This window comes from Chiloscyllium plagiosum, unplaced genomic scaffold (genome assembly GCF_037043375.1).
Source record: "Chiloscyllium plagiosum isolate Xiang-an unplaced genomic scaffold, Cpla_swu_hap1 HiC_scaffold_43, whole genome shotgun sequence".
In the NCBI taxonomy this organism is placed as follows: domain Eukaryota; kingdom Metazoa; phylum Chordata; class Chondrichthyes; order Orectolobiformes; family Hemiscylliidae; genus Chiloscyllium; species Chiloscyllium plagiosum.
This window is the reverse complement of record NW_028270181.1, coordinates 4,495,160-4,522,497: the sequence shown is the minus strand read 5'-3', so window position 1 is coordinate 4,522,497 and position 27,338 is coordinate 4,495,160. Positions and strand designations below refer to the sequence as shown.

The window sequence follows — 27,338 nt, the reverse complement described above, 5'->3', positions numbered from 1 at the left end:
CGGAAATTACGATGGATGATATGTATATGGAGGTTGGTGGGGTGGTAAGTGAGGACCAGTGGGGTTCTGTCCTGGTGGCGATTGGAGGGGCGGGGCTCAAGGGCGGAGGAGCGGGAAGTGGAGGAGATACGGTGGAGAGCATCGTCGATCACGTCTGGGAGGAAATTGCGGTCTTTGAAGAAGGAGGCCATCTGGGTTGTTCAGTATTGGAACTGGTCCTCCTGGGAGCAGATGCGGCGCATCTGCATCTCCTCTATATTGGTGCATCTGCAGTCCTCACTTTCTCCTATTGCTTTTCTGATGCAGCTTACATAAATGTGGGGTATACTTGCAGTATGACTGCCCTTTTCATGTTTAATCCACTCCATTCTTTCTTTGTCGAAATAAGTAGCTTTTTACATTTTTCTGATTGCTTTATGTCATGATCAGTGCACAAGGGTTATGGAGGAGGAAAACGAATGCAAGGAATAGAAGATAGGATCATCCCAGTCTTCTCTGCCATTTAGTAAGATCATGTCTGTGAAGGCAATGGCCTAGTGTTATTACCGCTAGACTGTTAATCCAGAGACCCAAGTAACGTTCTGGGGACCCAGGTTTAAATTCCACCACGGCAGCTGGTGTCATTTGAACTCTGTAAAATCTGCAATTAAGAATCTAATGATGACAGTGAATGTGTCGTCGATTGTTGGAAAAACCCACCTGGGTCACTAATGTCCTTCAGGGAAGTAAAGTGCCATCCTTACTTGGTCTGACCTACACGTGACTCCACACCGATAGCTATGTGATTGATTCTTAACTGCCCTCTGGGCAATTAGGGATGGGAAATAAATGCTGGCTCAACTAGCGTTGCCCTCATCCCATGAATGAATGAAAAAAATCTTCTATCTCAATCCCTCTTTCTTGCCTATCCTCATCACTTGACTCGCTTAGTGCCCAAAAATCTATTGATCTCAGTTTTGAATATGTATTCCTAACAACTGAATACCCATCATTTTTTTGAGATGGAAATTCCAAAAAGCATACAACCTTCTGAGGGTAGATGTCTTCCTTCCTCTTGATCCTAGAATGTTAAGTTCTGAAGAAATATTGTAAAATTCATGGCATTAGTGGAAAATATTTCTTTTCTAGGTGTTTTTAACGTATCAGTACAGTCTGATTCCACCACAGGCCCATGATATGCATGGTGTAAGTCACTGTAACTGGCTTATGGTTGAACAAGTCGAGAAGGGGAAATGCCTGTTCACTTACTATACTTAATGGAACAAATTCCTGTTGCATCCTGTTATGAATATTTATTTCTTGATATTTAGTTAACCTGCGTATTTACCATAACTATTTTGTTCGGGAAATGCATTGCTTATTGTGTGGTTACATTCCATGCAAGTCATCAAAGAACTTTTGCAAAATTGCACTGACGCAATTTGCAGACTGAAGGATGCCTTTCTGATTTAACCCTTTGAGTCCTGACAAACCTTAGAGAAATCATTTTGAGTAAGGTATGCTTTAAGTGTTAAATGGTTCTGTACTTCTCACAATTTGCTTTTTAAATGTCATACTGTTAGAGATATATAGGTATTGTTTGCAGATATGTGATCAGAAATGTGTATTCTATTTTAAAAGCAGTGAAAGGGCATTTAGTGCACTGAAGGGATAAACAGACAGCTGCTCACACAATGGCTGGCAGTGCTCTAGTGCCATCTTCCTTCTGTTTGTGTGAGACAAATGCATCAAGTTTAATTTAAAATGGTTTAATAAGCTCAGCTTAATCCTTGGTAAACAAAACTAGGAGGGAGGTCTACTTGTTGGAGCCTCTTGATAATATCGCAATGCATAATGACACCTGTGTTATTTGTTTTTTCTCTCTGCAGAGTTATTGAGGAAATCTGCTGAGCACACACTGGTAGACATGGTGCAGCTGCTGTTCTCAAGGTAGACTATAGAGATTAACCTGTCACAGCTCTCCCTTGGGGCTAACTAAGTGCTACTAACTTCTTGTGCTTTGATACCTTAATAAAAAAAAATGGACTTGTCTCATTTAGAATCAACTGCAGTTGTGTTTCTGGGCAGTGCAAATGCAAGAGGTTTTTTTTTGGATGAAAAGCGACTTTTTAAATTATACTTTGAGCCAACAAAATTCTTTAACAGGTATGTCATTTGATATTGAGTTTGATTGCAGCTGTAACCTGCATGAAATCCTCGGAGTTATTTGTTTATGTACTGTTAGGTTTGTCAAATATTTTTATTCTCTGGTTTAAGGTTATTCTATTTAAAAGAAAGTAAGTTTAATCATCTCTGTGTCCTCTTGCCTCATAGTTTGCACCACCATCATGTCTAGGCTTTCTGTTTCTTCATTACTATTTCACAAGTTGCGTTGACCTACAATTACAGTACTTCCAGATCTTTTGCTTATATGATTCTTGAGCAAACTATTAGAGCATTGTGCATGGAGAAATTTTCCTCTGTCTTGTTAATGGAAATGTAAGCTAACTGTAATGGACATGTACATGGGTGTTCTGTCTTTTCAAAGTAGCTGCCTGATTTATTCATCAAAGCACTGTATAACTCTCAACTTAACATTGATTTTCAGGGTCAGCTGTGGCAAGTCAGTTAATGGTGCTAATGCTAGAGTTCATTCTGCCACTCAAATTTTAAGCTTTTTATGTAATTTTTGATAGAATGATAAACTGTGATGTTGGACACCTGATTGGCTTACTGGGGTGTGGCTGAATGAGTTTGTGAGCAGGTAGATTTTGTATTGCTTATTTTGTACTGGCAGGGTCATCTGATATAGCTCCTGCTCAACTGATCCTTATTTTTCTGAATCCCAAACAAATCTCTTATTTCCAAGGGATGCTTTTTTCCCCAAGTGAAGCACATTTTGTTTTATTGCCAGTAATATATTTGCAAGTGACAATGTCACTTTGTTTGGGGTTCAGGTTTAGTTCATTGTAATTGGTTATCTGTGATATTATTGCTATCCTTCTGTTCTGTGCATGTGTCCTTCCTTCATTTCCTTCTTTCCGAAAGCGTGAATTTGATTTGCAAGATATCTTAGAAATGAGTGTATGGGTGTGTTTTTTTTAACATTTGTGGAGGTAGTGGGAAGGCTAAATAATTGAGAGGATTGACCCTGGAGAAATGATCAACCCCCTTCTTGCCACTTTAGCAATTAAATGTTGGACATTTAATTAAGACTCTTAAATAGGTAATTATTGGGCTCAACTTGTCACCAGTCCAATATGAGAAAAGAACTAGATTTCAGAAGCCAGGGCAATCTGCTGGCTGAGTTTGGAGGGGATGTTCCATCGCCAGGATCTGGGGCTGGAATGGCAGGCATGGAGGCCACTGAAAGCCAATGCCTAAGCCCCCTTCTCACTGTGAACCTGCAAGAAGTAAAAGAAATAGGCATAGCTGCTTTCATTTGGATCCCTGATGACTTGGCCTCAGTTGATGGTCTTCAACACCCAGAAGGGTGTCTGATTTCTGATTACTTCTGGTGATGCAGTTCTCCACAGCCAAGACCTTGCAACTGGGCCAAGAGGCTAACCAGTCTGCTCTTAACAAACTGATGGGAACTCTGAACCAGTGAATATTACTGGCGTTGGGGACAGCAAGTCACACCTGTTAACCATAATTCACCTACGCAATTAGACCAGAAATTGGAGAATTGCAGCCATTGTTTCAAATAACTGTGCTAACATTTCTATTCACAAATTGTTCTGGTAATTACACTTTATAAACTTTCTGTGATCATCACTATATTGATCTACTAATATTAAGAGAAAATTTCACCCAGACATTTGATATGGCCGAGCTAATAGTGGTGTCTGTCGACCAGTAATTCTGAACATTTTCAGTTTGCACGCTTTTTAAGTAGTTTTTATTTGTTTTTAAATCTATCTGACCGTAATATATTTTATGTCCTGTTTCTTGGTTAACAGCTGACTGGAATCTCTCTTCCTTCTTTCTTATAGTCCTCCTCTTCATTTTCCTTCCGATTTTTCAAGGCAGTGGGGCCTTTTTCTAATTTAACTAAGTACTAACTCTTTGGATTTGCCCTTTTAGATGACTCTAAAGCTATCCAACTGAAAACTGGTAGATAGTCATTTTGGGCATGTTTTATACTCAAACTAAGGAGGTTATTGGTAGATTACGTCTATAGCGAGCCATATGGATAATAATCAAGCTCAGTTGCAGCTTGCAACAGTTATAGATCAGGTACATATAGAGAAACTGCCTTACTTGTGGTTGAGGCCAGGTCAAAAGGGTGTAAAGTCAAAAGAGTCACTGACAGAACAAGTTAGGAATTTGGGAGAAATTTCTTCATACAGTGAACGATAGAGGGGCAGAACTTGCAGTCATATGAAATGAATCCTTTTGATGCACCTAAGAAGTTCCTTAGAATGTGCATCAGGATGAAGGGAGTGAAGGATGCAGAAGTAGGTTGGGAAGAGGTATTTAAAGTAAGCAAAGTTTTCTGTGAAGTATAAACAATGCAGAATAGTTGAGTTCAGTGGCAAGTTTCTGTCCTGTCAGTTTTATGTCAATTCTATCTGTGTTCTTTTCTGAAATTTTCATACCTTGATCTTTTGTAATTGACAAAGACATGAAAGTTCTTTTTCAGGTTTCTGAAATTGTGACATCTCAGTAAGTTTCTTCAGTGTTGTCCTATGTGTTTATTGGTGGATTCTTTGCTTTCACTATGATCATTTGCTTTATTTATTTCCCCTCTGTTCTCACGTCAAATTCTGAATCTGGCTTTTATTGCTTCTCTGGTTCACATTCGTGATCTAATTTTCAAACAGTCTATTTAATGTGCACTACCCACAGTTTTAACTTCACTAGGACTTTCCAGATGTCATTTAGCTTTTCAGGAATGCAATTTGAATGAAAATCATCTTCAGTTTCAAATGCAATTTTGCCATCTGTTAAAATTTGGTGATTTATTTTGTTAAGTATTAGAGATTTTTGTATTGATATGTAGATGTGACTTCTGCTTTCTATGATGCAGTTACATCAGCATTTCTCCTTGTATAATATATTGGAGATTATTCTGACACTCTGGTCATGAGAAGGGGTATAATTAAAAAGTATGACGTATCAGTTAATATGTAACTTATGCAAAATCTTTGAATCATCTTTCAATGTATTACTATGTTAAAGACCAGAGGAATCTGTAAAAGAAAAATCAGAGTTGTCTGTCTAATATGGGTATGGTTTTTAATATTACTAAATCTTGTAGTACACTTATTGGCTTTTCTGTAATGAGTTCTGCTCAGTAAAATGTTGGGGACATGAAGGATATATTCATTTTGTATTCACATGATTGCTCTTGGTAGTACTATTCCATGCACATTGCTGATGAAGAGAGCTTATGGGAGGAACAGATGTTGTGGAATTAGGAGAATCACAGTACAAGTGCTAAAATACAAGATTAAATTGTATGGTGGGATTTAGAACATCAGATCTATTTATTCTCTAGCTCAGTTTGTGAAGCAGCTTGTTAGATAATACACTGATGTCTGCTGTTTTTGACCACCCACCTAATGCCTGATCTATTAAGTGTTGAGTTCTGTTATAATGAAGCAGTGCAATTAACACAAATTGCAGTCACTTAATGGCTGTGGAGGATAGGTACTCTTAAAGGAATATGTAGGTACTGCAACCAGAATAAAATTCAAAAGTCCTATAGTGTTTAACACTCATTTTTGTTTATTTGGTAGCCATGCATTGACTTTGTGAACTGTAACAACTCAAGTATTTTAAGACTGTATCAGAGGTATAGTTAAAAAAGTCCCTAAAAATGTACGATTTGGACAAGTATCCTTTAACAAATAAGAATGGGTTTGAGTAGTTTGCAGATCATTTTTTAAGCTGCAATTTGTTTTGCCTTGTCTTCCATTCCACTATGCTGAATTGTCATATTTTCTGCTGTGCTGTGAACCCCGTTTTCTGACAGTTAGCTGGGTAGGCAGGCGGTGATTCCTCTAGATTTCACCCAGTGCCCCTCTTGAGTCAGAACTGATTTAAATGGCAGTTGTTTAAGTAAATGCATTGCCCAGTTTACCATTACTGGCTTATGGAGAAATTGGCTTAATGATCCCCCTCTCAGCTGAAAGTACATTTTATGCAGAACAGATGAGAAATCCCGGTGACTTCGTAGTGCTGCCCTAATGGGTTACATTCTGGCTAATGATTCCTAATCTTTTAGCGGGTTTGAAGGTGGTATAAGTAGATGCTTAACCTTCTCCCTATTTTAATTTAAAAATTTGTATTCAATTTTATAATCACACATGGTAAACAGAGGCAACAATATAATAGTTAAATAATGGAGGTGCGAGAGTATAGTATTCTTAGAATCTCTGTGGTGTGGAAACAGGCCATTCAGCCCACTAAGTCCTGACCAATCCTTTGAAGAGGTTATTCTGTAACTTGTGATCAATGAGGACTTAAAACAAATAGAAATCTGCAACTGATAGTATCATAATTAAATATTTAAAAGCATTATCGATATTTTTGTATGTCTTTGTTTCAAACATTTGAGGGTGGGAATGCGTGTGAAATGGAATATTCTTAAAGCAAGTTTCATAACGTTAATAGTTCTTGGGGTTTGTGATGATCATGACAAAGTTATTAATTATTAAATAACCTCCGATTTTCTATGGACTCAGTTAATTAATAATGCTCAATGTGTGCATCACTTGAAAGCTCAAGTTCTTGACTATATAAGAACTAGTAAGGATTACAAGAATAGGAGTAGGCTTTTTTTTTTGCTTGGTCCTGATAAAGTTCTGTCTAAAAAGGCATCAACATTGATGAAGAAATTGCAGGTTCATTCGGAACAATGTGAAAAAAGGACTAAGGAATAAAGCATTCAATATGGACATAGGGAGTAAGGTGTTGTAGAGAAGATGGATGTTGGCAGCCTGTATTGCACATCATTAATTGGTTTTGAACAACATTCCAATGAATGAGTTTAAAATTAAAAGGCAGGAAATCCAATTTTATAAGTAGAAGCTAATTTGAAAATTAATAAAATAAAAAAACTAGACAAGTGGAGAGGATTTTGGCCTTTTATGATGGATACTTCAGATTTGGTGGTGAATTCTGTTAACAAGCCAAAATTGTCTTCACAGTTCTGTTCAGTGAATACGTTGTCAATCATTATTTAAATAATGGTAGTGAGCTTGTGAACAAGACACAATTCTTTGAAGATGGAATATAAAGTTATTGAAGAATTACATAAAATTATACTTTAAAATTTTAAATGTTTACTCTTATTCTCACTAAACTCAGTGCTACCACTCTGCTGCAGTTCTTTCTGATTTCCTGTTGCATGGTCCCCACCTTGCCTGTTGCTGTTAGGTGGTTGGTTAAGAAAGTGGTTAATAAAGCCATAGACATATTATGGTTCATAAGTAGACGTATGTGTGACATTAATCAGGAAGTTATGCTAACTGATTTAACCTCTCGTAGAGTAATATATTATTTAGAAAGGGAGTGAGGGCTTGAGCAGGTAGAGAAGAGATTGACTGACTGGAATAATCCCATTGAGGGGTTGCAATTATTTCGAAGGACTGGAGAAGCATCTTGTTCTCCACACACTGGAGAAGATAAAGCAGAGAATAATGGAAATGTTTAAAATTTTGTGTAGATAGATAGAGAAGATATCTAATTGACTTGGAAGGTTGATGACCAAAGGGCATGGATTTAAAGTGACTTATGAATGAATCAAATATGACATGAGGAAAACTCTTGAAGACAATGAGAGGTTAGGATCTCAAATGCATCAAAGTTTGCTAGATGCAGATTCGGTAGTAGTATTTGAAAAGACATTGGGTAAATTTGGTAAATATTGCACAGAAATGTATGCATAAAGAGCATGGTGTGGAGCTCAGTAAATTGCTCTTCAAAACGACTGTTGCAAACTCTACTGTATTAACCTGGGATTCTATGCGTTACATGCGTTTGATGTGTATATTGTAGAACAAGGGGTTGCTTAGATTGGTTGAATGGCTGTTTTGCAATGCAGAGTACTGTCAACTGCGTATGTTCAATTCCCGTACAGGCTAAGGTTACAATGAACCTTTGCCCTTTGGCATCGTGACCTGGAGGCTAAACCATCACTAGTCATCTCTCTGTGATGAGACACTAAGCCTATGGTCTTCTGGGACTGGGATGATTTTATCTTATTGTAAGGTACTTTTTTTTTGTGGACTATAAACTGAAAATGGAAATTGAACTGAAATTCTACGAGATCTTTCCAAATTGAAAGTAACGTGCTGCATATTTTTGAGTTCTGTCGTATGTTACTTTTTGAAGTAGAGGAGGTTGGTGGTGAATTTGAAACTGAGTGTCACAGAGATTTTCAAACTAAGGAAATATTGCCTTTTGGTTAAACTGCAGAATGTTAAACACGTAAGTGGCCGGCACCAGAGAGAGAAGAATCCATCTGTTTATCGCTCTGTGGTGCGGGAAAATACAGAAAACGAAGAAAGTTTAAAAAAGTCCTCACAAGACCTAGGTTCACCTGATCACCTATCAAATTGACAAACAGTCGCTGTGCAGACAGCAGTGTGTCATCAGCGTGGAAAATCAGTGTGGAAAGGGAAGAGAATTTAACGGATACTTGAAATTTGGATTTGTTAATCTTTTGGAGTTTTGTTTTCTCTGTTTATTTTTTTCACGCGTGGCGAGTGTGCCAAATTCTTTGTCTTGTCTTTTTTAATTGTGAATGTGTTTATGAAGGGGTATGGTTTATGTTGCATAAACGTAGATTTGAAATCCTTTCTCTGTCTTTTATTATAGTTGAAGATGTTTATTAAATATTTACTGTTCTGTTAGTGACAAAATTTTGTGTGAATGACTTTAGTCCGAGGTAGCAGCCTGTCAGGTAAATTGGTGTTCTCATTAGGATGTCATACATTTTGGGGCATTCTATGGAACACTGGGGCACTATTATTAGCACACTCTTCCAGTTAACTGTAACAATGTATATGTCAAAAAAAACTTTTTGTTTCAGAAACTGCCTCTAATTCTCTTCACTATTTTCTAATAGTTATTAACTATTTTTATAGGTTACCTCAGTTTAAAGAAGAAGCGAAGAGTTTTGTGGGAGCCAGCATGAAAAAGGTAGTAAAATTCATACTGTTTTTGTTTATTCGATAGAGTCCATGATGACTTTTGGCTCAAATAGAGTTATTTGGTCCTGTATCGATGTTTTACTTGTTCGAAGGCATTAATTTCTTACTTTGTCTTTGTGTGCTTGGCATTGGTTCTTTACTGTATCTGAGTTTTGAATAATAACATTTGAAAGTGTGCAATGATGGTAAGTCACTAGTTGACAGGAAATTAAGAATTGGGAGTTCATTGGAATTTTCCCAACATAAAATTTGCCATGCCCCTTTTTTATTGCTAAAACGCAAGCACTGTCGCCTTGACAATTATCTTGGCTGTCCCATACCGTCAGGTGCTCTCCATAAGTACTGGTGCAAGTGCTACATGGATAACCAATCTCCTCTGTTCAGATGCAAGCAGTTTCAACAAATGCCATTGCCTACCAATTGATAACTGATGCCAGTGCTGTGATGATATATAATTTATCTTGTTTAAAAATTGAAGAAAAAGGAAGTGATTTTCAACCAAATCTGAAAAACATACAAACCTTTAGCTAATTATAGTTTGTCATTTTTGACTCTTCTAATGCAGATGAGTGGATACGACGAAAGATGGTTCAAAGCTTGTCTTAGTGTATGAAATTACAACATTCGTGACAATTGAATCTTAAATCCTGCATTTCCAGTTAAATTATCCAACTTTTTCGGAGGTGCTAGCATTGCTTTATTTTAATTCTTTCCAGAGTTCACCAAGAACTCAACTAATTTGAAAGAGTAGATCAAAATGTCGACCAATTCTCTCTTAAGCAGTCTTATGTTTTTGTGTCACTTTTTTTTTGCACTTTCCTACTTTCCCCTGCCCATACTACCAAATCTCTCTATCATTCTGAGTACAATTGTGTTTTGTGCAGTTCTTGAGATTTGTGATTAGGAAGTCAAGTTTACTTTTCCATTTGCAATGTTGATTCTCACCAAAATCTGAAGCAAGAACTATTGACCCAACTTTAAAGAACTGACTGATATCAGCCATTGAGAGGATTGAAATTTCTTTTAGTACTTGTATTACTGTGGTGCAATGAGGTAAATCCCACAGTTCCACCCTGTTCAATCCTGATCTGAAACTCCTGCTCCAAATCTTTCCTGCAGTGTGTTTTTTAACAGTGAGTCTTTTAACTAATCTCTGCCACCGTGGCTAAAACTCCCAGTCCAGTCCATTACCACCTTGTCGCTGAAGCATTCTAATGCTTGCCTTGCTGACTTCCACATTTAACTTCGAGTATCATTTTCTTTTTAATTTGTTTATGAGACACGTGCTGTGGCAATTCCAATACTTATTGGTTATTCCTGAGTACTCCTGAGAAAGTGATGGTGACCTGCCTATTTGAACCACTGTAGTCATTGTGGTATTGCTAAACTCTCAGTATTGTTGGGTAGGGAGTTCCAGAATTTTGACCCAGAAACAGAGAAGGCGTTGATGTATGACTTGACTCAGGTCTTGCAGATGGTGGTGTTCGCATGTGCTTGGTTCCTGTGTACCTGCTGCCCTTGTTCATCAGGGTGGTAGAGATCATGGATTTGGAAGAATTTTATTTGTGGTGAATTGCTGACATAATGTTTGTAGACAGCACACTTTCTGGCCATTGATGTATGTTGACGGTGGTCCAATGAAGTGAGCTGCTTTGTCCCAGGTGGTGTCACGTTTTGTAGTTTGCATTGATATCGCACCCATCATTACGAGGCTGTACTGGTTTCCTACTCACTATCAAACAGATTTTCACATTCTCACTTTCGCTTTCAGTTTCTATCCATAGCTTTATACTGTCACATCTGTGTATTTTCCTTCATCTATTCATCCTTGCATGCATCATCATTCCTCCACTACTGCTTATTGCCAAGTGCATCATTAATGAGTATTCTTTTAGCTGCAGTATCAGTGACCTCTATCTTATCACAAGCCTATTAAAATTCTGCCTCTTCAGCCACAGTCATTTTTACTTAAGGCTTTGATTCCCTACATGTTATCCCATTTGTTTTCATCCCTATAAGGCACTGAATTTTTTTTCATCGTGAAGAACATAGAACATTACAGAGCAGTACAGGCCCTTCGGCCCTCGATGTTGCGCCGACCTGTCATACCAATCTGAAGCCCATCTAATCTACACTATTCCATGTACGTCCATATGCTTGTCCAATGATGACTTAAATGTACTTAAAGTTGGCGAATCTACTACCGTTGCAGGCAAAGCATTCCATACCCTTACTACTCTTTGTAAAGAAGCTACTTCTGACATCTGTCCTATATCTATCACCCCTCAATTTAAAGCTATGCCCCCTCATGCTCGCCATCACCATACTTGGAAAAAGGCTCTCCCTGTCCACCCTATCTAACCCTCTGATAGAAATATACATTGTACTGCCACCATTAGTGGTACAGAATTTATAACATTGATAAATTCTGATATTGGTTATAAAACTGTGGCAAAAATTTGGAGGCTTAATAATATCTTCCTGCTCAGGACAATGAAATACTTCAATTTGAGCATTCTGAAAATGGTTAAATGTCTTTGGAGCATGTGTAAGACAGCTTGTAATTCTTGTATCCAAATTGAGCTAAAATTGAATAAGAATGCATTGCTAGTGTTGGCGATCAAGCTGTATCGTTACTTATAATCAGTAATTGAGCTTGCAGCTAAGATGTCAGTAAGTGGCTTGTCTTGTTCAAGAGCAGATAAACGCTAATTCCAAAAATATATAAAGGTGATATTTAATGTGGCCCTACATGTCCTTGTTATTATATTTTCAAATATGAAGCATGGTTTGTGTCAAGAATTGCATGATGTGATGCTTGTGCTTTGGAAGCTTCTCTTTCATGTGAAGTTAGACTGAAATGAATAGCCTAAGGCATGAATTTCTGTCTTAAATTCTCACAATTGTGCATTATAATGCACATCTTAATTATTGGTTTTCACATTTTTAATTAAATAACAACATCTATTGTTAGCATTGAAATGAGAAATGTTTTTTTAATCCCGTATATCACAATTCATTTTGCAACTTGTATACTTTTATTTACTATTTACTGGCAACTGCAATTTTTTCCTCCGAGGCTTACGCTATCTTATGGAAAAACAAACGAGTGCAGGTAAGAATGTTAGACTGATGCAAAATGTGTCAGTGCATGGGAGATGACCAGATGTTTTGTGATGGTTCAAGGCTTTAACTGCTGGTGGGGGAGAAGAGTGCTTAATGATTGTAACTTTATTCACAATGCTCATATTCTGACAGTGCAGATTAACAGCTGTAGCCAATGAAATAGAAATCCAAGCAAGAAATTTAAGTGAGAATCTGATCTGAAATGTATGGAGAAAGGTTATTAACAAATACAGAGGTTCATTGCTTCTTTGAAGAAACAGAGTTAATTTATTTGGTAACTTTCTGCATTGTCAATCTTCCTTGCATAACTATATACTAAATGATCAGAATTGTTTGCAGACACGTGGGATATGCTGCTGCTCAAGAGCTCAGTTTTATGTACTAATCATTAATTTTCTTTAAAACTTGAGAGTTCATGTTTCACTAGATATTAGGTTAAATGTTCTGAGAGATGTCTTGTGAATTTGACTGAAAATAATATTTTTGAAAAACATGTTTTCTTTCATACCAGAATTGTATGAATTGCACAGGGGGAGTGCAAACTTGAGGCAAATACTGTCTTTATTGCAAGCACCACTTAGATATTATGACAATATTTCATCATGTTTACAGTTTGAAGATTTTGATAATTCTCTTCATAGTAAGAGGTTTAATAATTTATTGTTCAGGAGTAGCAGTAACTTGGTTTGGAGTCTTTATGTTAATATTTGTATTGAACTAAGTCAGAGGTTACCTATTCTTTGGCAAGTAACTCATCATTGATTCCCCAAAGACTTTCCATTATTCACAAGACATAAAGCAGAAGTGTGATGTGTACTCTACTCGCTTGGAGGAGTGTAGCTCCAACAGTGCTGAAGGATCAAAATCAACCAGGATAAAGCAGTTTGTTTGACAGATGATTCACCATCTTAAACATTCACTCATCCTCTCCATCACTGATGCATAGTGGCAGTGCAAGAAGCACTGACTAATGCAATTCACCAAGGCGCTTTCAACATTGTCTTCTAAACCCTATGGTCTCTACCATGTAAAACCCAAGGGTAGCAGGCATATAGGGCCACAGGCACCTCCAGGTTTATTTCTAAGACATGGATCATCATGTCTCAGAACTGATTATGACTTTGCCATTGTCATTGTATCAGAAACCTACAGTATTGTGTATGTGTACCTACACTGTGGACTGAAGTAATTGAAGAAGACAACTCACCATCACCACCTCGAGTGCAAAAGGAATGCATTGTGAAGGATGGGTGATAGAGTATAGCTAGTGATGCCCACATCCCGTGAATACATTTTAAAACTATTTGTGACTGATCTTCTAATGTTGTAAGCAGACAACTAAAATTGAAGCTAATATAGGGCATTGTGATTGCTGCATTCTGATGGGAATGATTGAAATTCACTGGGAAAAAATATAGACTGAGAATAACCTAAACTGAAGCTGAGTGAATTAACTCCGTTAATGCATTCTTAGAAATTGCACTAATGCAGTAGCTTGAAAACATAAGTTAACTAATTATATCCTTCAGTTTACTGACACATTTATTTTAATTTCTAAATCTGTATCAAACCATTTAAACTGCAGTGAGATATTTAAAAAGGTACGTTGTTTCAGTTAACTACTTGGAGTTCAGCTGAAATTTGGGTTAAAATGCTTAAACACAACTAAAAATACTGAAATACTGAAAAAGCTTTCATCAGAGTTAAAAGTTCTGAACGTTAAGCTCAGCAATTTCCAATATTTGTTTCAGTTTACCAACCTCTAATTTTCACTTGCATATACCATATTACTAAATCTATTATCACATATATGGGTAATTAATCATTTTGGATAGTCAGTGTAGTTCATTGTAACACAAGTGAGACTTAGTATTAATCTGTATTTCCTAACATCTGTGTTTTTGAGCTGGGTACAAGTTGAATGAACTTGGAACTAGGTTACATAGAAGACCTGACCTCAAATGCTTCCAGTGTATACTTTGTGCGAAGACTTTTATTGAATGATTGTGCTGTGGTAAACAGCATATTTATTTACATTGCAATTCAGAATGTGGTTTTTTCGAACCACTCAACTTGGGTAGATTTTTGTGCCTAGAATGCACAAAATGCAAAGGCTGAATAAGATCTTACGAGATAAGGAATGTCTTGCCCTCAATTTGGAAAGTATTAATTGTAAGTTTTTTTAAAAAACGTATTATTTCAAGGTTATGCTCTGATGCTGATGTTCAGTTTATAATCATAAACCAACTGGGATCTATGTTTAACTGCAGTCATGTCTTAGTACTTTTGACTGATTATTATTTTCTGGTGACTTTCCAAAAAATTTTATATTTTCTCATTTAATTGTCTCATGGGCATGGTAACGGTTTTCAGAGCATTTCATTCTGAGAAATTGTTGTCATTTTAAAATAAATGTGAAAGAAAATATTTTATCATGAAGTTGATTGCATATTGTGGAATGAGCATCACCCACTGCAAATGAAAAACTGAAGGAGGAAACATCTAAGCGATTAACACTCTGTCCTTGATCTGTGTCTTAGGATTTCAAAGCAGTGCTCATATCATAATATATTATAATTTAACTTTCAGCTTAAAATGAGAGCTGGAGGAATGAGTGATTCGTCAAAGTGGAAAAAGCAGAAGAAATCCCCACGACCATCCCATCATGCAAGCAAGCTTCCCCTCACGTCAGAGCAACCATCTGTTCCAGGCCAGGTTGTGTACAGTTCAGTAGGTTCTGTACCTCAGCACTTAAACAATCATCCAGGTATGGTTTAACTTTTTGCCCTTTGCTCTTTGAGGAAACCATGAAATCAGCTCTTTTTGTGAAAGGTCCTGAAGAATTTGCTTTATTGAAAAATCAGTTGTCTCTCTTGAACAGCACTTTGGTTGAATTATACCATGTACAAACCAAATCTGTAATCATTTCTAAATTAAAAATCATACAACACCAGGTTATAGTCAACAAGTTTATTTGGAAGTACTAGCTTTTGGAGCGCCGTTCCTCCTTCAGTCCAAAAGCTAGTGCTTCTAAATAAACCTGTTGGACTATTTGTTGGACTGTTGTTGTGTGATTTTTAACTTTGTCCATCCTGATCCAACACTGGCATCTCCAAGTCATTTCCAAATGTAATCAGTAAATTCTTTATTTCAAAAAAAACTTTCATAAAATATAGAGGAAATCATCTTCTGGTTAGTAGATAAGGAAACTTTTACCAAGGAGTGTCTAATTTTTCTTCAGTGTTGATTTGGTTGACTTGAAAAAAGTGCGCGTGAGAGGGCAGTAGTCGATTTTACATTAGTGTTCACATTCCCTTTGAGGTATTGGTTTTACTGAGCTTTAAAGTTATAGTGCTGAGAATTAGACTTCAGATATACTATGCAATCTTTGCAAAATAACTTGGGATATGGGAACTTGAAGTGATGAATTGTTTGTATTTGACCACTATTACAATGGTATTAAAGTCTCATGAGTTAAAGAAATTAATGGATAATTAAACATTTTAAGTTTGTGACTTATGGACCTGTGTAAGATGTACTTGTTGTATTTAAAGGTGAAGCACCCTTCCTAGAACATTCCGTTGTACCGACAAGCAGTGCAAGTTCGACTTCAACTGTTATTTCTGAAAATCCATCAACTGTCTCAAGCCCTACCACAGACAGTGGCATGGAGCTTTCCTCAAAGACAACATTAAAAGAAGATCTTACAGACCTTGATCAGGTCAATTCTACAATTATCACACCAGTAAATACCCCTTCCACTGAGCCTGGTGAAGAAAAAATGTTAGAACTGCAAATCCAGCAAGAATCACAGGTAAATGCTACAATTGATGGAGGTTTTTCATAATTACTTACTTTGCACCCTTTTCAATTGCTATCTTCACGAATGTCTGGTCAGAATTTCAGTGTGCAAAATGAAACAAACGGCACAAAGGTAGGTCGGAAAACAAGTTGTGAAGAGGATGTAAGGAAGCTACAAACGTTACAGATAGTTGAGTGGACAAAATGTGGTGAATGCCACAAAATATGACAAAATGTGAAACTGTCCATTTTGGCAGAAAGAATAAAAAAAAAGTATATTATTTAAATAGTGAGAGATTGCAGCGCTCTGAAATGTAGAGGGTTCTGGGCATCCTCATGCATGAATTGCAATAGGTTACTATACAGGTACAGCAAGCAATTAGTCCAGAGTGTGGTGCTGGAAAAGCACAGCAGATCAGGCAGCATCTGAGGAGCAGGAGAATCAATGATACGGGCATAAACCCTTCCTTCTGCTGCTCCTCGGATGCTGCCTGACCTGCTGTGTTTTTCCAGCACCACACTCTCGACTCTGATCTCTGGCATCTACAGCCCTCACTTCCTCCACAGCAAGCAATTAGGGAAGCTAATAGAATGTAATAATTTATTGTGAGAGGAATTGAACAGAAAAGTAGATAGTTAATATTCAGTTATACAGGGCAGTAATGAGACCATGTGTAGAGTATTGTATGTGGTATTGGTCACTTTATTTAAAGAAGGAAGTAGATGCGTTGGATGCAATTCATTGAAGGTTTCTAGATTAATAGAACATGGAACATTACAGTGCAGTACAGGCCCTTCGGCCCTCGATGTTGTACCACCCTGTGAAACCAATCTGAAACCCATCTAACCTACACTATTCCAATCTCGTCCATGTGTCTATCCAATGGCCATTTAAATGCCTGTAAAGTTGGCGAGTCTACAACTGTTGCAGGCAGTGCATTCCACGCCCCAACTACTCTTTGTAAAGAAACTACCTCTAACATCTGTCCTATATCTATCACCCCTCAATTTGAAACTATGCTCCCTCGTGCTAACCATCACCATCCTAGGAAAAAGGCTTTCACTGTCCACCCTAATCTAACCCTCCAATTATCTTATCTATTTCAATTAAGTCACCTCTCAACCTCCTCTCTAACGAAAACAGCCTCAAGTCCCTCAACCTTTCCTCGTAAGACCTTCCCTCCATACCAGGCAACATCCTAGTAAATTTCCTCTGATTCCTTTTCAAAGCTTCTGCATCCCTCCTATAATGCAGTGACCAGAACTGCATGTAATACTCCCAAGTGTGGCAGCACCAGAGCTTTGTGCAACTACAGCATGACCTCATAGCTCCGAAACTCGATCCTTCTACTAATAAAAGCTAGCACACCATATGCCTTCTTAACAACCCTATCAACCTGGGTGGCAACTTTGAGGGATCTATGTACGTGGACAACGAGATCTCTCTACTCATTTACACCACCAAGAATCTTGCCATTCGCCCAGTACTCTGCGTTCCTGTTACTCTTTCCAAATTGAATCACTTCTCACTTTTCTGCATTAAACTCCAGTTGCCACCTCTTAGCCCAACTCTGCAGCTTGTCTATGTTCCTCTATAACTTACAACATCCTCCGGCACGATCCACAACTGTACCGACCTTAGTGTCATTCACAAATTTACTAACCTATCCTTGTATGCCCTCATCTAAGTCGTTTATAAAAATGACAAACAGCAGTGGACCCAAGACAGATCCTTGCAATACACCACTAGTAACTGAACTCTAGGATATACATTTCCTATCAACCACCACCCTCTGTCTAATTTCAGCCAGCCAATTTCTGATCCAAACTGCTAAATCGCTGTCAATCCCAAGCTCTGTATTTTGTGCAGTAGCTTACCATGGACAACCTTATCAAACGCCTTACTGAGATCCGCATACACCATATTAACCGCTTTCCCCTCATCCACCTGTTTGGTCACCTTCTCAAAGAACTCAATAAGGTTTGTGAGGCACGACTATCCTTTACAAAATCATATTGCAATCCCTAATCAACTTATTCCTATTGAGATGATTATACATCCTATCTCTTATAACCTTTTCCAACACTTTACCCACAACTAAAGTAAGGCTCACCGGTCTATTATTACTAGGGTTGTGTCTACTCCCCTTCTTCAACAAGGGAACAATATTCTCTATCCTCCAGTGTTCTAGTACTATTCCTGTAGACAATGATGACATAAAGATCAAAGCCAAAGGCTCAGCAATCTCTGCCCTGGATTCCCAGAGAATCCTAGGATAAATCCCATCTGGCCTAGGGTACTTATCTATTTTCACACTTTCCAGAATATCTGACACCACCTCCTTGTGAACCTCAATCCCACCTTGTCTAGTAGCCTGTTTCTCAGTATTGTCCTTGACAACATTGTTTTTTTCCAGTGTGAATGCTGATGAAAAATATTCATTTAGCACTTCCCTGCTCTCCTCTGACTCCATGCACAAATACCTGGCACTTGGGGGTAAGTGTAGCATTGTCCTATGATGATAGATCGGACAGACTAGCCTTGTACCTGCTGGAGTTTAATAGCATTCAGATAATTTTATTGACACACAAGGTCCTGAGAAATCTCTTTTGGGGCAAATGTAGAACTAGCAGTCAAAAAGAAATTTAAAATTCAGGGCTCACCATTTGAAAGAAATGAAGCTGAATTTTTTCTGCAAAGGCTGAGGTACACATGTTCCTTCGTTAACAAGAACAAGAGGTTATCAGGAGGGTGGAGTGGGGGAGCTGCCTCAAAGGGCTGAATGGCCTACTTTTGCTCCTTGTTTGTATGTTTGGACATGTTTTAGCATTGTACTGTGCTACAAACGCTTGCAGAGCAAAATTTGTTTTCCTTGAGTATCTAAACAACAAATAACATTTCAATCGATATTTTCAAATTGTTTCGCACACATATTTTCAGTAACAACTAGAAAGAAAGAACTTGCATTTAGATAGTGCTTCGTACATTATCCCAAGCAGTGACTTGCTTTTGAAATATTGGCAACAAAGCTGGAGCATGCTTCCATGAACAAAAATGAGAGAAGTAACCAGATTATCATCTGAGTGATATTGGTTGAGAGAGGAATGCTATCCATGGCATGAGGGAATGTCCTTTCTCTGTTTGGAATAATGTGATTGGACCTTGTACATGCACATTAACCAGCAAAAAGGGCTGTGTAGAAAATTATGTCCTGAAGATTGAGCCACAAGCTGTGCAATAGCTCAAAAATACTGCACTAGAGTACCAGCCTAGATTCTAGTCACTGCAGTGGGCTTGATCCAAACATCTTCTGCCTGGGGTTGAAATATTACTCGTCAAGGCTGAGGGAAGATAATAATTTGATGCATAATAATTGGAATACTATTGCTGTTCATGTCCCAAGTGGACCAACATTTGGAAGTTGTTCCACCAATTAGATGATTGCATATTTTATCATACATATGGACTGGTGTAAGAAATAACAGCCAGAAGGTCATTCCTATTGGTAGTAAAATTTCAAAAATCTCATGTAATGGTTTGTTTCTTTTACTTGTGTTTCTTGGTTTGTTTTTGATAAAGAACTGTACAGTACCATCTCCTATTCATCAAGTTTGTTCCCCTTGACTGAGTGAGGTCAAGTCTGCACTTCCTGGTTATAGAGTTTATGATTGTTGTAGACAGTTTTTTTCCTTCAGTTTATCTTCAACTCTCTTTCTTTGTGTCAAGACCTTCTACATCAACAGTATTTAAAGAGGCTTTAAAAACCATTGGGTTATCTATGATTGTGACAATAAGTCATGCATGTTGGTGAACTTTCTTTTTCTCAAGTAGACAGTTAACCCTTGACCATATCAAAAGTTTGTATAATGTTCGCAGATACAATGTAAAGAATCTAATTGGACCATCCAGATGAACTAACATGAAAGCTTACTATTTTCCTAGAAGAGTGGAAGAGTGGACTGTTTTATGCCAAAGGAAGAGAAGGCTCAATCAATGTCAGTGGAATCTATTCCAGAAGTATTTGAAGATCGTGATTCCCTTGCAGAAATGTCCGATACTGCTTCAATCCATGAAGTACATGATATGGACTATGTTAACCCTCATGGAGTTAGGTTTACACAGTCAACTCAAAAGGAAGGTTTGTAATAGTGATCACATATCCTGATGTTAAATACAGTATGCAATATGCTGATAAAATAGGCGCTTATGAATTTTAATAAAAATCAAATTTGCATCTTTATATATTTTACAATCCACTAGTATCATAAATGCTAATTGGCCTGGTTGACTTAGTTTCAGGTTGTGTTATGCAAATTTTACATAACTTTGATGTTCAACCTGTTTTTGTTGATATTAAATTGAACATGCAGACTAATGTATTGCATTCTGATACATCTGTTTGAGCTAATTCCTGAATCCTTGATGTAACTTAAAAGTACAAAACAAGACAAATAAAACTTAAAATATTATTTTCTGAAGTTATTTAGCTTACCTTTAAAAATTGAAATGAGAAAAGTTTCCACCTATGCTAATTTGTAAATTACTGTATTTAATATTTCATGCGGTGACTTAAAACGTGTCCTGCTTGGAAAATTTTCTTAAGTTTTGAGTATGTGTCTTCTTCCTGAATTTTATTCCACCTGTTTTTTTTTTCTTCCTGGGTTTTATCTAACACTTCTTTCTCTTCAGCTCTCGTCCATCTCTCTGAATTGACCCAATAAACATTTGACTTCCAAATTTCTTTATCGTGCCACTCAGCGGTTTGATTAAAATTAGAAACTTGAATTAAACTGTTCTTTTACTTTGAGGCACTTTGTCTCAGCAAAACTCAGAGTATGGAGCACTTTGAGCAATTCATAAGAACTTAAAGTATATTTCCATGGACTAGTTGGAAAAGGAGAAAACAATTAAACTAAAATTAAAATATTAAAACATCGGGTATGGATAATCTGTGCTCATGTTTATTCAGTGAAGCTGTGGATTTCGTAGCAAAGTTGCTAGATTCGTTAATAAAATTCCCAAAGAAGACAGGATAGTACCAAAGAACCACGAAATGTTAATTTTATGTAAAAAAAAAAACGGACCGCACCAGAGAACAATCAATGTAAGGTTAACGGTAGCAAATGTAGTTACAATTATACTGAAAGAAGTGGTAGAAAAACATCTGGAGACAGAAAATCCAGTTTTTCAAAAAGGCTCTATGCTTTGTGGAAAGTAAGTTGCACAGAACTAACTTGATAGAATTCTTTGAAAATGTATCAGAAACATTAGACAATTAAACATAAGACAATGGAAAGCAAAAACAGAATGCAACAAGTTATGGTCAAGGGTATTTATTATTTAGGTGGGTGAAGATAGTACTCCAAAACTGGGGACCACTTACTCATCATTGCATTTGTACTTGGGATTAAGTTACTCAATATTAAAGTTCTCAGATTATAGTAAACCAGTGTGTAACGTTGAGAAAACATGTGACGTAATACAAGACGGCATTGGAACTCTTGGAGAAAGTTGATGTTATGTGGAAAATTAGTTTGATCATTGACTAATGAACCTAACCTACACATCCCTGAACACTATGGGCAATTTAGCACGGCCAATTCACCTTGCCTGTTTGGACTGTGGGAGGAAACCGGAGCATCCGGAGGAAACCCACATAAACACTGGGAGAATGTGCAAACTCCACACAAAGAGTCGCTTAAGATTGGAATCCAACTTGGGTCCTTGGTATGTGGGGTAGCAGTGCTAACCACTGAGCTACCATGCTAAATTGCCCTTACTGTTCAGGGATATGTAGGTTAGGTACATTAGTCAGGGGTAAATATAGGGTGAGGGAATGGGTCTGGGTGTGTTCCTCTTCAGAGGGTCGGTGTGGACTTGTTTCCACGCTGTAGGGATTCTATGATACGCAAAGGCTGCAACATGCAAGTGCAGAGAATCTTATCTGCACCTGTGTCAGCAAATACAGTATTTTGCAAAACACTTTTTTAATCCCATGATGGCACATATAAATTTGTGATGACATATTAGCTTGGAATTGTCTGCACGTACGTTTACGAATTAGCGCACGTACAGTTGCGGATGTCAGCAGACTCTGTGCCAGGGAACCAGGGAATACAAACCAGGGAACATATGTACGCAGTAGTTGTGAATAAATTCACTACACAAACAAGGAGAAATTTACATATCCGGAATGGTTAAAAATATGAGATACCGATGACAGGAAATGGATGTGACAATTGACTTTAAAACTTTCAGAAAGGAACTAAACAGATTTACTGAAATAGGTTGTACTCATCTACTCTGAGGAGACTCATAATGTATAAGCACCAGCACAGGGCATTTTGCACAAATTGCCTGTTTGTTGTTAACTAATGCAGCCTGCGCAGACATGTTATGAAACACCTCCAGGGAAGTTGGGACTTGAACGCAGTCCTTGTTGCCCAGAGTTTTGAACGCTAACACCTGCACACCATAAGATTCTTAATAGCCTTTCTTATACGCTCCAAATTCTACGTAATTTGGACTAACACGTGAGTGCATCTCTTTCAGGTGCAGCTCTGGTTCCATATGGTTTGCCTTGCATACGAGAGCTATTTCGGTTCCTTATCTCTCTCACCAATCCACATGACCGTCACAACTCTGATGTGATGATTCATATGGGTTTACAGTTACTTACTATAGCACTGGAATCGACCCACATCGCCAACTATACTTCTTTGCTTGGTCTTGTTAAAGATGAGCTCTGTCGACACCTGTTTCAGGTAAGCATTTGATAATTCATTGGATTTTTTTAGACTGGTGAATTTGTAATGAGGGTATACCACAACTGTGTTTCCTAAACTGTTTTTCAGCTGTTAACTGTGGAACGTCTTAATTTGTATGCCACTTCTCTCCGGCTGTGCTTCCTTTTATTTGAAAGCATGAGGGAACATCTTAAATTTCAACTTGAGGTAAGTGAAATTTAATGATGAAACTGAGTCTAATCAGAGTGGTCTCAGTGGATAGAATCTGCTTCATATGCACATTGACCAGCCTTTGTGGTAGCTGACCATGATGATCATCCTTATCCTAGTTTAATCTTGGAGATCTAAAATGCAATCTGGACTTCAGGAGACCAAATTCTTTCAATCCTTTTTGTTATTCATTCTCATCTGACTTCATTTTGATAGGATTATGTTATGACTGCCAAGTAAAAAGTCAGATCTGCAACAAGGGGTGATTGTTTATGTAATGAGCCTAAAAGGGCATATTGTTTGGGATATTGGGGTTTAAAATGGGTTTAGACAATCATGAACATAATGTTGTCTGCCCTGGCAAAGGGTCACTGGATTCAAAACATTAACTCTGTTTTTCTCTTGACAGTTGCTGTGTTTCTCAGCACATTGTGCTTGAGATGTCTTTGTGGTTCTTTGTGGTTATTCTATTGGATTAGCTGCCTATTATACAACCTACCTAATAGCTTTCTTGTTCTTTTGCAATGTTAGAGTTGATTTTAATTTGTAAGTGAGTTACAAAAGTATCTTCAATGTTTCCAAAATTAAAGTTGCCTTCTATTTCATGACTTCAAAATGCATTTTTTGTTGGGAAAGAATTTGAAGACTCATCATTGATGTAATGACCAGTTTTAAATGACTATTAACACCATGTTTGAATGATACAGTGAATGCAAATACTTTGAAATACTTTTTTTGTTGATTTGTTATGTTTGATACAGAAATTATATTGGTCATGGTGGAGCAGCTATTCCAAAGTAAATTAAGAAACTGGCATTTTGCAGTTGGACAAACTTTCTGTTGTCCTGCCATACTGTTGCAAGAATATATTTTAGAACTGTAGTTGAGGCAGTGTCTTGCTGGTTGAAGTCCTATACAGCTCAGTATGGTTTAGGAAGTTGTAACTAGCATTATACGTGGAAAGCTTATGTTTTGTCTTCCCTAGATGTATTTGAAAAAGCTGATGGAATTGGTCACCTCAGAAAATCCAAAAATGCCATATGAGATGAAAGAAGTGGCTTTGGAGGCACTAGTTCAACTGTGGAGAATCCCAAGCTTTGCCACAGAACTGTATATCAACTTCGATTGTGATTTCTACTGTTGTAATCTGTTTGAAGATCTTACCAAGCTTCTTTCCAAGGTAAACAGACTGGAGGGAGTTATTGTTCCTTTCAAATGTTGGGTTTTTCTATCAACTTTAACATGGCATTTCATTGTTTAATTTTTCAAATAAAAGAGCTTTCCCAAGAAATTCAGTATCTGTAATACTGATTAACCCCAATTTGCTTGAGTGATTCTAAAATTGAGGCAATGCAAAGCAGGCTTGGAAATTCTGTTATGGAACAGTACTGGTGTTTCCAATAGAAAGTAGCAATTCAATTATTTAATTTGTTGTTAAATCATCATTTATCATACTGGAATTAAAATTATGATGTTTTGATACTATGTTATTTGAGAATTAGTGCAATTGTTTCTGCTGATCAAGTCTCCACTATAGTTTTTAAAGCTTTGTTCCACCCTACTTTCTTTCAAGATACAAGCTTATTCTTCAAGTTTGCTGTCTTGTAACATTGCTGAAAATGTGTTGCTGGAAAAGCGCAGCAGGTCAGGAATTCCTGAAGAAGGGCTCACGCCTGAAACGTCGATTCTCCTGCTCCTTGGATGCTGCCTGACCTGCTGCGCTTTTCCAGCAACACATTTTCAGCTCTGATCTCCAGCATCTGCAGTCCTCACTTTCTCCTGTCTTGTAACTTTGTAAACAAAGTGCAAAGGAACATCAGCCAATCTCTGAATTATTGATGAAAACATGATTCCTTTAGAATATTTGCATCTGTTCTGTCGATTTTACTAAACATCTCTTACTGTTTCCATTTTTAGAATGCTTTTCCTGTATCTGGACAACTGTACACCACTCACTTGCTGTCACTTGAGGCTTTATTAACAGTTATTGACAGCACTGAGTCTCATTGTCAAGCCCAGGTTCTCAATAATACTTTACAGCTGGACAAAAGAGATGGAAGTACTCTGACAATGGAAATGAGCAATGGTAAAGACATTCCAAATGGTAAGCTATTTGTTCCAGGGGAGGCTCTGTTTTTCTGATAGGCAAGTCCCACCAGGTTGGTTGCTATATTTTGATCAGTTAAACAATGGCTGTGGGGGGGGCGAGCGGGTGGGTACCCATCTGGGTTAGATGAAGGCAATCACAAAATAAGAGAGCAACTTAAGGAAAATTTTTGTTCCAAGTATCTGTCATAGTATCATTTGAAATGTGTAACGTAAGGCTATTTATTTTGCTGCTAAAGCTTAGGCTACATAATGTGGATGCAGTCGGTTATTCATTGTACAGTTTCGGTACTCTAAAGTATTACGTTTTCCTACAATTTACTTCTAAAAACCTTGGCTATGCAAGAGTTGTGAGCAGGTTAGCTGGTATAATTAATCATGGTCGAGAAGCTATTCCCAAATTAATTAAGAAATTGGCATTTTTCATTTTTACAAATTTGTTGTTGTTGTGTTGCACTGTTGTAATAATGTCATAGAGTCATGTGTTTTAGAACTGTGGTTGAGACTCGTGTCTTGCAAATTGTGGATAAGAAATGGCTTCAATGTCAAAAATGGTGGTTGAATCAAAGTCAAGAAATATATTTGAAGGCAAAGAAATTGGAGGACTGTGGGAATGGCTGTAAAATTATTTTAAAGAGCAGATAAGCATGAATGGTTTCTTTCTGTATTGTTAGATTGTTTGAACAATAACCACAGGCCTGCAATTTCACTTATCTATCAACTGCATGCTAAGATTTTGCTGCGTGACACAAAAATCCAAATGATTAATAGTGGTGTGTCACACAGGACGTGGGGTAATTCCTGCTGTTTTAGACCAGATGTGGCAAGTAGTTGAATTTACTCAGTTGTTACGAGAGTGACTTAGTTGCATGATTATCTCTGCCACCTTGCTTGTTCAGATGTCATTCTAAAGAATTGATTTTGGCCGCAATCTCGGAGGGATTGACGTCGTATTCTACCAACAAGATGCACTTTGCAAGTTGGGAAACTTGGGATGCATTCTGTACCAATGTATTCAACTTAATGATGTAATGAAACTACCTATATTATTCATTGACAATTTCAATAATAACTTGGAAGAATTTGTAAATCAGCATTTCATATTGGATTGAACGTAATCCAGTTATGAAACAATTTGAATTAGAGATGCAACCTGGTACTTGAGAAAGTATTCGCTTAATGTAGTCTTGTAAAAACATAATGTTATTGAAATGTGTCTGTCTAGATTTTCATTATTATTAGTGTTTTGAGTAACAATTGCAGCTCTTGAACTATTGTCATTTTGACTAGTTTAAAAAAATTGACTTGTCATTAAGACTGACAAATCGTCCTCTGGATTGATGATTCGAAGTCACTGAAAGATGTGTATTATCGTTTCATACACTAGTTGAGATGAGAAGATATTACTGTGATTTTTGAGACTCACTTACTCTGGAAGGCAACATATCGTTAACTTTCAGATGCACACTGTATTTCTGTTGGATTATCTATTATGTTGTACCTTGAACTGTTTCATTGTATTCTTAAATTAATACTTGGAATTTTTATTACTAATTAATGTTGGTTTGATAGTGACACATGCATGTCATCAAATTATGACATTAAGGACTCAGGATAAGTCACTGATAAACATTTTGACTGTAAATATAAGGGTGATTGTAGAATGCACCTCTCTTGTACCCTAGAACACAGCACAAGGCAAAGCAGCTTACTGTTCAAGTCAACTGCTCACATACTTCATCTAATTTTCTGATGGTCATTGAGTCCAGTATTCCTTTGTATAGCTATGGGTTTGGCTGCCCTTTTTGAATAAAAAGGTGTTATCATCCCTTTAGATTCATAGAAGTTTACAATGCAGAAGGAGGTCATTTGATCTATCTTATGCAGGTTCCCGACAGAGTTAACCAGTTAGTCCCATTCTCCAGTCATAACTCCATCATCCTCTAAATTTATCACTTTCAAATATATGTCTAGCTTTCTCTTGAAACCTCCAGTGCAATCTGCCTTTACCCCTATGCCAGGCAGTGCATTCCAAATTCTAACAATTATTTGGGTAAAGAAATTTCTCCTCATCTCATTCCTAGCTCTTGCTGACAATCTTGAAATGTTATCGATAAAACAATTATTGGAAACCGCACATCTTTCTTCACCCTGGTAAAATAGTTCATAATGTTGAACACCTCATAAAGTTACCTCTTAATCTTC

At 37.3% G+C, this 27,338-nt stretch overlaps 1 protein-coding gene across 6 annotated transcripts in view; it reads left to right on the top strand.

Moving 5' to 3' along the window:
* Nucleotides 1-27,338, top strand: part of gbf1 (golgi brefeldin A resistant guanine nucleotide exchange factor 1) — a 264,652-nt gene that overhangs the window by 167,745 nt on the left and 69,569 nt on the right. For 4 of the 6 annotated variants that reach the window (XM_087982454.1, XM_043679186.2, XM_043679182.2 and 1 more), the window contains exons 7-15: nucleotides 1,869-1,929; nucleotides 9,078-9,132; nucleotides 14,859-15,036; nucleotides 15,824-16,083; nucleotides 20,014-20,209; nucleotides 22,624-22,835; nucleotides 22,926-23,024; nucleotides 24,013-24,207; nucleotides 24,945-25,131. In XM_087982454.1, coding sequence (XP_087838580.1) covers nucleotides 1,869-1,929; nucleotides 9,078-9,132; nucleotides 14,859-15,036; nucleotides 15,824-16,083; nucleotides 20,014-20,209; nucleotides 22,624-22,835; nucleotides 22,926-23,024; nucleotides 24,013-24,207; nucleotides 24,945-25,131 — 1,443 coding nt within the window. The remainder of the gene's footprint in view (nucleotides 1-1,868; nucleotides 1,930-9,077; nucleotides 9,133-14,858; nucleotides 15,037-15,823; nucleotides 16,084-20,013; nucleotides 20,210-22,623; nucleotides 22,836-22,925; nucleotides 23,025-24,012; nucleotides 24,208-24,944; nucleotides 25,132-27,338) is intronic. The other 2 variants (XM_087982453.1, XM_087982455.1) reach the window with 2 other exon arrangements.